Raw genomic sequence first — 11972 nt, forward strand, 5'->3', positions numbered from 1 at the left:
AGAAACACAGGATAATCAGTCTCAAAACAGTGACACATTCAAATGCCTAAAAAATACTGGTACATCATCACATTAATGCACACATAATTTAAAAATCCAAAATGAAAATAAAGAAGTCCTGCTAATTCAATATTGACCACAATGGCCTAATATATTCTGATCTGGGCGAGCTACCTTGGTATACACATTTATATTGTTGTGTATGTATATTGTCATATTGGCCAACCCTAACTCTTACAGTATTAGACTGTATTGAATGAGTCATCATCAACTGCAGTGATGAAACCACATCCAGATGATGCATTAGTGTTTCCTTTGGTTGTTTAGACGTATTTTGAATGGCTCCAACATTTTGCGAGCACAGACTCACTGACTAACTGCTAGCATGCTCTCCTGTTGGGCTCATCATGCTCTGATTAAGGCCTTGCGGATTATCATGTTTTGGTGCAGCCTAATGCATCTCTGATAATCAGAGCACGGATATTACTGTACTGAGGATGAGCAGAATAAGCCATATTCTGTTTTATGGACAAATGCAACTATCAGTAATATGCTGCCTGTGTAGCAGTTCATATGTTTCAAGTCTCTATATATACTGTGCTGAGTTGCACAATAGCACTAAAGGAACAAACATGTACCATGTATATCTAACATGTAATCAGCATTTTCTGAAGATAAAAAAAGAGTCTTTGGTAACGTTGTGTAATATATATCAACATTGTGTAATATAATAATCTGAGTTGATAATCAAAATACGTCTATTTCCTGGCTTTTAAATTAATACTTTTTTATATGGATTCAATTAAATGTACTAAATGCATGTAAACAAAATCACTGGTGTGCCCCCTTAGTTCTAATAGTCATGACTTTGTTGAAGAGCTGCATGATTGACTTGAGATGCTTTAGCTAAATGTAATAGTAGGAATCACATTTCTGACATTTCTGACTATATTTACATTCACCTCAGACATGTACAAATCTGACTGGAGCCAAAAGACTGTAACCCATCTACAGTCAACATCTGATTTGTTAATCATATTATGTAACATTATGTTCAGGGGTATTTGTTGAAAAAACAGGCCAATAAGCAGAGGTTCACATGGCCCTCTGTCATATGAAGTACAAGAGCCACAATATCTCACATCGTTAGGTCCGAAAGACATCCAGTATAGTCCATATTTGGTTTCCAGCAGTAGACGCAGGTGTAGAAGCTGTCCAGTAGTGCAGCGGTCTGTGATGTAACCGGACTGAATTGAGTGCATATCTTTGAAACACGTCAGTATAAACATATTGTGTGGCTGCAATGAGGCATTTTGTGCAAAGCCTGAGGTGACGCAGAAAACAATGTGAAGGCCTGCATGATTGTGCCAGTACCTCTGAGGTGATAATACACAAAGAGGTCAGTAAGCAATCAGCTGCAGGGATTTGTTTGTGCAGTGTGAATGATCTTGTCACAACTGTATATGATATTTTCCTGGAGAGGGTGGCTATTCCAGAGTTGTACGGTTTGTGTGAGAAAACTACATCAACCCTATTCCAAAGTCTGATTTACAGGAAATGAGTTTTCTCTATTGTAAAAACATGACTGTGAAACTTATGATGTTTGTCCAGGCTTAGATGTCAGTCAAAAAATGCTCCCGCAGTTTGAGCATACATTAGTAGGTAGTGGACAAACCAGTGATGATAACTTAAAACTTCTTATAAGAAAACATATTCAGACATTCATACAGCGACGCCATACATAGCCTTCTGCTTTATACTGCAGGGTTGATCTGACTCACAAGCATAGCAGTGGAATCTGAAATGATATGATAAATTATACTGTTTATGGAAAAAGTACTTACAGAGGAAATCTGCACTTTTCAACTTTTCCTGACCGGAAGGAAGAACAACTGTTTGAATCAGTACTGGATACAACAACCGAGTGTTCGAACTCTGATCAAACAATAATGTACCGCCACAATTTGACATGTACAAAGATTTAAAGACGTTTTTATCAAAGTAAATGTGGCAGCTTTGCCTGAGCCAGACAAGAATCGTTGATTTCCAAAACCTGGAGTACATTAGCAGTAATACATCTACACATTTCATTATTTCCAACAATCTGAAAGCCAGACAATCACTAATCATCAGTCTTAATGAAAAGATATGAGGTTATCTGCCTGGTGGCCTCTTGTTTTACAAGAAACACATTTGATCTGTTGCTTGTTGTGAAAGATCAGTTATTGGGACATGGGACGTATATGAGAGCATTGGTGGACAGCCTTGAGCCCGACACGACATATTTAATGTACAGACACGATAGGCATGGATCAAAGTTTACAACATTGAATTACATTTGGTCATTTAAGCACTACTTAGAATTAATCAGAATTTCCAGAAGACTGTTGATCACTAACAAGCCTTCTCCTCTGTCAGGCAGATTAATTTAGCTTTTTATACTTAAAGCTGCATTAATCAATATGTTTAGACAAAAAAACTTGTAAAATCACTATGTATTATGTAACATATGTCACTTGTACTGACAAACATAGACTCTGCAGTTCCCCTCTCCTCTATGGGGCGTTTCAGTCCATTGTTTATTTAATATGTCAATATGTATGTGATGTTCAGCAGGTTCATACTGCTTTAAATTGTTTAAATTGTTTTGTTCTGTTTTTAAGTGACAAATGGAGACTTTCAATCATAAACTGAACAATTACTTAGAGTCATGGATGGGACCCAGGGGTAAGTCAAGTTTATATTGTCCTCCTTAGTTGCTAATATGAAATGTGTTGCTGTTGTCTTTCATGTGTTTGTCTACCAACATGTTGCAAATGTTATATTTATTGCAAAAGCTCAGCAGTGTACACATGACACTGTACACATGACACTGCACACATGACACTGTACACATGACACTGTACACATGACACTGCACACATGACACTGCACACATGACACTGTACACATGACACTGCACACATGACACTGTACACATGACACTGTACACATGATGCTGCACACATTTCATGAACTTGCATAAGAAGCCTGCTGTGATTTTCACCTTCTTGCTGCCAATCTTTCTATGTGTCGAGCAAACATTCCTCAGTGAGCACTGCTGCTGCTTTTCACTTTTCAAGTGCATCTGCTGTTACCAATGAAGCCACCTTATGGACGGTAAAAACAGTCCTCTCTATCTCCATAATTCAGATCAGCGGGTGCGAGGATGGCTGCTGCTCGACAATTACCCACCAACCTTTGCACTCACAGTCATGTACCTTCTGATCGTGTGGGCGGGGCCCAAGTACATGAAACAGAGGCAGCCGTACTCCTGCAGAGGCCTCCTGGTGCTCTACAACCTGGGCCTCACACTCTTGTCCTTCTACATGTTCTATGAGGTAAACAGACTGCTCGGCACTGAGCGATGTGTTGAAGTAGGCCAAAGCAATCACTGCAACGTCACACTACGAACAGATTATAAAAGACAAAAGAGGAAACTGACCTGAATCCATGCAGCATCCTCACTCTAGTGTGGGAATATGACCAGATATATATGTTTAACTAAAGGAATACTTGTAAAATGCACTCATTTGCTCTCTTGACAGTCGGATGAGATTAATACTATTCTCATGTGTATATGAAGCTACAGCCATCAGCCAGTTGGCTTAATTTAGCATTAAGACTGGAGGCGGGGGGGGGGGGGGGGGGGGGGGAACAGCTGGACTGGCTCTGTCCTAGGGTAACAACCCTACCAACACTTCTAAAGCTCACAAATTAACATATTGAAACTTATTTAATCTTTCACACTTGACTCTGAATAGGCTAGGGCCTATTGTGACATGCGTCTCTCACTGAACGCTAGCATTAGAGACAATGCTATCAGGAAGTGAGAGGGACACAGCTGGACTCTGACAGGCTCGTTGTTTCAGCCAATCGAATCCGTGACTGTGGGTCAGTGGTTAGCATGCCCGTCTTTCAATTAGGGGGTTGGCAGTTCAATCCCTGCCCTAGTCGATGTGTCCTTGAGCAAGACACTTAACCCTGCATTGCTCCCTGTAGCTGTGTCTACGGTGTATAATGTAACATGTAAAGTGTCTTTGAGTATCTTAAAAAGCGCTATATAAATTAAATGGATTATTATTATTATTATATGCCCTCGCAGACATCAGCACAGCCCTCTTTTGTTGGATTTCGATAAACAGCTGACTAAATGAATTGTAATTAAATTGAAATTGATAGACGCACTGATGTAAACAAACATGGATTATTTGAAGAGGTGACAGAGTCTGAGCTAAATATGTTGTTTAAGTTGTAGCAACAGTGGCCAGACTTCAATTATCAAAGTGGTTGTAAAGAGTGTGTGAATACTAGGGAGTCAGAAACAGATTAAGCAGTTTGGTATACGTGTGAGTCTAAAGTGTTTGTACTCCCCATCCAGCCATCTGTCTGCTTTGTATAAGGCTCCAGTGGACTGTTGGCTTTGTGATTCATTAAATCACAAAGTACTCTGTACTCTGACCATGGGGTAAACCTTTGGCACTCCAAAATCAATACCACCTGATGTGGTTCAAAGTACAAGGCAGTTTTGTTCTTGTCTGGTTTCCAGGTCACAGCGGTTGGTCACATAATGATTGTGATTACATTTGATTGTGATTAATTTTGTATATTTAAAGGCTGACTAATGCTGCGGTTGGTTTGAAGAAAGAATCACTGAGTTATATAAACTTAGAGGACGGCTTATGTCTGTCTGCACATGATGAAATGCTTGATGTTTATTAACCAAATACTTCATTCTGTTGCTGGTTCTTAACTGGTGGCAGTTTCTTGGCACTGAGTTTAGTTAATGAAGCATTTTACAGCAGCAGACAAAGACAGCGTATCTATATCGATTTGGTGAATCTGCATTAAGCCACGCCATCTACTCGCATTAGAATAATTGTTGTTTAAAGGGACATGAAACTGACTGTACACATACAGATTAGTTTACTTGTCAAAAAGAGTACTACTCAGCCTATAAACAGAGTGGAAATATTAATAATTATTATTATAATGGCTTTTGTCAAGTCTGAAAAAATAACCTTATGAAGTCTTTGATGAAGATTGTGTTGAGTCTGAGAGACGCAGGCGTATGCCAAGCAGGGGCGGTCTAACCAAGGATATTACCATCCTCGGTTTAATTAGTATAATTGCTTTTACATTGTCCAATATACACTTCTTGTTGACATTGTGTGTGTAATGGACTGTTTGTTTAGTTTTTGTAATGTTGTCCTGTCATTGTATACATGTTTTATTCGTGAATTAACCAAAAGTAACGTTTTTGTTCAATATTCTACATTCCTGGAATAAATATTTGCGTTGCCTCATAAGAAGTGTGGGATCTATACAATATTAGCTGATTTTTAGCCATAGTTGTTTAATATGTCTCCCCAAAGTTATGGATAAATCATACCACTTTAGTAGAGGGAAAATAAGTCTGATTGTTACTATTGATTGTTTCATAATATGGAAATTCGTGTTGTGTTTTCACTTTCCTTAGTCTACCTGTGTGTTACATGTTTTAATAGTTAGATTAATTATTAATTCCAACACTCTCTGTGATAACACATCATAAATTCACCTGAGAAACATTAAATCGTAACTGGGTGAGCTCGTGTTTTTTTAGGATTAATTAGATTACATCATTATAATATTGGCACAAGCTGACGACAAACCGATATGAGACAGGATATAGTTATTCAATTCAATTACATTTATTTTGTAACGCCCCAAATTAAAAATGATAAATGTACCTCAGAGGGCTTTACAATCTGTACACATACGACATCCTCAGTCCTGTGACCTCGGTTCAGGAAAAACCCTGTTAAGGGAGAAGAAAAGGGAAGAAACCTCCGGGAGAGCAACAGAGGAAGATTCCTCTCTCCAGATGGACAGAAGTGTGACTTGACATCTCTCTGTGCCTGTGTTTATTACTCGTAGGGAAGGGAAAGTTGTTTCACTTTTACATTGTTTTTATGCACTGCAGTGCCTGTGTGTGTCGCAGGCAAAATATGTATTATTACTTGTATTGGTAAAATATTCATTTATCCTTCATTAGCTTGTTACTGCTGTGTGGAGCGGAGGCTACAACTTCTACTGCCAGGACACTCACAGTGCACAGGAAGTGGATAATAAGGTGAGTCAGTCTGAATTACACTGTGTAACCTTTTTTATCATTGTTTAAAATGATAAAATATAAAATAATATTTTAATTGAATCACATGTTTGGCATCTTATTTCCTATTCTGTTTCTTGATAATATTATGACTATAATTACCAGTTATTGTAGGACAGCAAGCATATATATAGCACAATGTGTGTTTCTTTTTCTTTGGGCAAGTACCTGTAAATCCCACCGGATAAGCTGCAGAGACAGGAGAGTCAATTTAATCCGACTCATGTCATCATGATGACTCTCTTCAGTTGCCCTACTGAGCTCGGTAGAGGTGAAAACAAGGCTCCCAGGGAAATGTGCACAGCTTTGCAGTTCTGCGGTGATTAAATCAAAAATCTGTACCGTGGCACTGTGCCACTGCCACGGTACAGATAGTTCAATCGCTTTACGATCCTGAACTTTCAAGGGCCTTTGAGGAAGACTTCTGCTTATCACTATATCAATATATTTGCAGACATTTTGAAAGAACTTCTTAACTGTAATTTTCTGATTGGCCAGCTCTCTATTGTTCTCTTCAAGAAGTTTCTTCTTCTGTTTTCTTGCTCTTTAACCCTTTTTTGTTTCGCTGCATCTCCTCTCAGATCACCTATGTCCTGTGGTGGTACTACTTCTCCAAGCTCATTGAGTTCATGGACACCTTCTTCTTCATACTACGAAAAAACAATCACCAGATCACGTTTCTCCACATCTACCACCACGCTAGCATGCTGAATATCTGGTGGTTTGTTATGAACTGGGTCCCGTGCGGCCATTGTGAGTGTTTTAACACAACTTTACCCTCCAGGGTCTCGAATCACTGCCGTAACCTCATTTACGGGTTGGCCCCAAAGAGAGCTAAATAATTCAAGTGCTCTAATGTTAAACCCTTCAGTCGGTTCTCCCCACAAAGCCTTAAAGGACACAACGTGATCTGAACGCTGCTGCACTGTGTTAAATATCTTTTTGGGCTTTTCTATTAAAGTTGTGCAGCAAAAAGCACAGCAGTCTGCGAGTTTTGCAGTTGTCAATTTTCATATACTGACATTCTCCATATTAATGGCATTTTACTATAGATTTAAATATAATGTGACACTTCAGATCTATAAACACGTTTCATTATTCATGGGATGTTCACTATATTATTCTGTATTACTTTACTGTTAATAGCTTCTATTGATTTTACATCAACTTTATAGTAATGGTTCCACACCAACAATAAGTTATTCCCTGTATGATCATAACACCCCTAATGCACGCTACTTGCCATTCACTGACCGTTATTGACTGCAGTACATGAGTAACTTCCTGTGTCTCTCCTCTGTGTCTCTTCAGCATACTTTGGTGCCTCCCTGAATAGCTTCGTCCACGTGGTGATGTATTCTTACTACGGCCTGTCGGCCATCCCAGCCATACGGCCGTACCTTTGGTGGAAGAAGTACATCACACAGTTACAGCTGGTGGGTTCTGCTCAGAGGTGGAAGAAGTGCTTATATATTTTTGCTGAAGTAAAAGTAGGAATAATAGCATAATAAAGTAAGTTAAAATGAAGTATAATCTGCTCAATTTAAAGTACCAAAAGTAGAAGTAGTCATAATGTAGAAAAAGGCTAATTTGATCCTGATGTAGTAAACATACATACACTGTATATTATATTGGATCATTATTACTGGTGCATCAGCCTTTTACTATTGTTTGATTTAATTAATTTAACTATTCAATATACTGTTAGGCAGTTAAATATGTCCTTTTAAAAAGGCATGGGTGTAAAGAAAATTTGAAGTGAAATATATTTTTAGCTCTTGACCTTCGGTTTGTGTGTGATAATTGTTATATTAACTTTACATTGTGGAGCTTTATGTTGCTATTTAGATGTTGAAAGTGTCCTTGGACTATTTTATCTAGAACCCTGTCCAGTTCTAATGCAGTGCAGACATTTTCACCGTCCACTAAAATATATTTTAGGCTGTGGATCAATAGTATGTATCTATAGGCTCTGTGTGTCACCTTCACTCTAGTATGTGTCATGTTTCTTCCACAGATCCAGTTCTTTTTAACCATGTCCCAGACGATGTGTGCAGTCATTTGGCCATGTAGCTTCCCCAAGGGAGGGCTGTACTTCCAAATAAGTTACATGGTCACGCTCATTTTCCTTTTCTCAAATTTCTACATGCAGGTTAGTTGTTTTTTCCATTTTAAATGGTTCATTAATTAGGTTAAAGGATAAGTTTGGTGATATATTATTATTGTCAGCAAGTGACATAAAAAAGACCAAAACTAACAATTTATTGGCCTCACTGACAATTATTTTCTGTTAAGCCAAAGCCTGTGATAGCTGTCTCCATTATTGTACAACAAAACAATAAAAATACATAAATGGGCCTCACTGTTGCTCTGGGTAACAGGTTCCTTCACTACAATGAACATGGCCATTGGAGTCAAACCAACAAATTCCATCCGGCTGCTGTAAATACTCACTACAGCACCAAATGTACATTAACAAATGCAGTAGTTACTTTGTTTGATTAAAAGTGTGCTAATAACCACAGTGTTCAACTATTTTAGAAATTTACTAGGCATTTTTTTAAATTAAACTTTTCAAAATATATAGATCTTTAATAAGAAGCAAACAGGCTTGGAGCTGTAAGGAAGAAGGAAAGTGTTGAAAATGTATTTAGTATTTTCAGTATATATGTTAAAATTAGTGAATAATGTCAGCCTTGTCATTCCTATTATGCATACCGGTATGGTACAACTGTATATGTGTGTTTGTATATAGGTAAATGTGTATATAGGCTGACTTTGGTGAACTAGTTACGTTACTAGAAGCAGATCTATTTGGTTTAACATTTGTGTATGTTACATATGTTGCTTATAACCTGTCCGATACTGGAGCTTTGAGGCCAATGTAGTTTTGAAAATGTGATATTGATAATTATATTCCAAAATATTTTTTAAAATTTTTTTTATAAGGACCCCTTAAATGTGTGACCATGCTATGTGAAGAAAACATTGCTTCTAAATAACTTCATATCTCAGAGTTAAAAAAATGAATTTGTCTTTCAGTAATTACATTTAATCATGAAGTAACATTACTTTAATTGTCAGTGATAACGTTGTGTTTATTTATAACGTGTTATTTCTGTCTCTCTTTCAAGACTTACAAAAAGCACAGTGGTTCTCTAAAGAAGGAGCACCAAAATGGCTCTCCTGCATCAACAAATGGACATGCAAATGGGATGCCGGCCACGGAACGCACTGCACACAGGAAACTACGGGTGGATTAACATTTGAGAAGCAGCGACCAAATTCTCACTGTAGCGGGTTAGCTAATGCTGCTAGGAGGTATATGTATCTTCTTATCTACAATAGTTTAGCACTCACTTGAGATGAAATAAGCCATAGTCACATATATCCAGAGACTTTCCATCTTTTTGTACACGTTCCTACTCATGGTATTGAATAATAAATTCCCATAGAAGAGTATTGTAGAATGGCTGCACAATATTACCTCACCCGACCTCTAGAAGAAATTCACTTCAAAGCCAAAAAAATATCTTTCTACCAGCAATTCAACATTTTGATTCATTCACACAAAAGGTCCAAAGATGAACGTTTGAGCTATCAATAACGTTTCTTTCAACAACCCAAGGGACAAATAAAACAACAACGCTGACTGTGGTGTAACTAGGGCATGCATCCTGTGTCTTGCTTTACCTCACGCCTGTTGTTGCATAAACCTACATGTTGCCCTGTGCAATACTGTCACACATTGTTATTGACAGATTGCACCAGGAGACGTTTTGCTGTAGGGCCGATATATATTTGCAGAGCAGCCTCTCTAGTTTGGAATATTTATTTATCTAGCCAAAGCATAACCAAAGCATAGTTCATTCATATATAAACCAGACACAATGTTAGAGGGCAAGTTGTGTTTCATGAGCACAATATAAAATAAATTCTCCTTAACATCCCCCATGTTATAACAATATATGTGTCTCCTCTCAGAATAATATAATATCTACTGTAGCTTTCCCAGTGAATGAAATTAGCACTTGAATTTATTTAAATGAATTAGATATAGGTCTGAAGTGCAGCTGCTTATTGGTAACTACTTAGTAGCCTATCAAGTGAATCTTATCATATTGTATAATTCAAATATAAACACTCATGTATATTATATTTGGATAAACTTTACAATATTGTCATTAATGAACAGCAGATTCAAAATAATCTCACCAAAAGGTCCAATTGGTAAAGCTTTTGATTGTCAGATGATCTTCCTCAACACAAGTCTTTACATTGTCCAAAATAATGGAAATGGAAATCTCATGACAACTGGGTAAACCCCATCTACTGAGGAAGATCATGTGATATGATCAAAAGCTCCAAAAAGCTACTAAATGGATCATGAGATGGAATTGTTTTGTCAATAAATATGTAGTAGTTTTTTGAGTCTTTACATAAATATGGTGCCTTCTGGACCAGTTTATTTGGTTTCTAATTTAGCATTTTTCATCTTTTCAATATGCTATGACCAGATTCATGTTGGTCCATTTCAGACTAATATCTGTCAAACTTCCAGTTAAATCCTGTGCCTGATGTTTCTGTTTTTGATATATCAAATGTCCTAAACTATCATTCCTAACAACTGAAACATACTAAACCAACAGTGATGTTTATCTTTATTCATATAATAATAGTAGAGATATGCTTGTACACTGTCTCGCAGCTGGTTAACTTAGCTTAGCATAAAGACTGGAATCTTCTTCTTTAGCTCACAAGCACATTTCCCAAAATGTTGAACTATTCTTTGAACGTTTTCCAAAAACTGTTTATTGTTTTACTATATGAACATGTTTTTAAAGTGAAAACATAAAGTCGTCACAAGAGAATTGTTTAGTTTTTTTGTGGAAAAAGAAGGTTGTGGAGATTTAACTATTTATTTATTTGTGTTCCTTTAATTATGTTATTTACTTCTTCACTAAACCATTGACACAGTAAATGCAGGTATAGAAAACAATGGTACAAGGTTGTTTGAATTATGAACTCTGTAAAACTGATACTCTCTCTGCTGAACTCCTCCACCATGCTGAATCAATTTAATGAGATACTGTATGGCTTTAACCACTGAATGAGCATGACGTGTTGGTGAAATGTATAGATGACCTAGATTCACGTTTACTGCAGCAGAAACTATTGTTAATAGTCTTAATAATCTTAATAATTCGTACAATTGTATCTGTCTGATAAATCTGATTTGCAGATATCTGCCAATAAGAGAGAACCTGTTCAACCTGCATAAGCCGTATCTACTCAGAAATGTATTCATAGTTAAATTATTTCCAGCTACATGCCATCCCTTTTGCAATTCCTCTTTTGTACAAGGTGAAAGCGCTAAAGATAAATAGGGTTTATATATTTAAGGGCTATTTGCATTTAACAAGATCCCAATTGGAAAAGGCCAAGGAACCGTATGTAATTACGTACTACCTACATTTTTATAATAAATAAATATATATATATATATATATATATTTTCTAAAATGTGGGGTAAATTTGGGAGGACATGTTGTGACTCATGCTTCACTCCCTGTAACTCATTAAAAAAGAAACTGAGATTGTAAACCTGCTTGTTTTCTTTCCTTGAAGATTATGTAATTGCTAGAAATAATAATATAATCTGTACAGCAGCAGAGTTGAGAGTTCACTAAGCCTTATAGTATTTTGACTTAATGTTTGTGTAAACATGTATTAGCCATCAGACATGTGGTCTGGTTAAAATAAGGCTTGTGTCCAATGT

General features: G+C 37.0%; 1 protein-coding gene across 1 annotated transcript; it reads left to right on the plus strand.

The window, feature by feature from the left end:
* Nucleotides 1-2669: 2669 nt before the first annotated feature.
* Nucleotides 2670-9456, plus strand: elovl5 (ELOVL fatty acid elongase 5). Its single transcript, XM_034551360.1, has 7 exons — nt 2670-2727; nt 3193-3380; nt 6077-6154; nt 6775-6946; nt 7505-7629; nt 8211-8345; nt 9328-9456. Exons 1-7 carry the CDS (start codon nt 2670-2672, stop codon nt 9454-9456), a joined length of 885 nt encoding a protein of 294 aa, XP_034407251.1.
* Nucleotides 9457-11972: the final 2516 nt, after the last annotated feature.

The sequence above is a fragment of the Cyclopterus lumpus genome, chromosome 15, assembly GCF_009769545.1.
Source record: "Cyclopterus lumpus isolate fCycLum1 chromosome 15, fCycLum1.pri, whole genome shotgun sequence".
Taxonomy (NCBI): domain Eukaryota; kingdom Metazoa; phylum Chordata; class Actinopteri; order Perciformes; family Cyclopteridae; genus Cyclopterus; species Cyclopterus lumpus.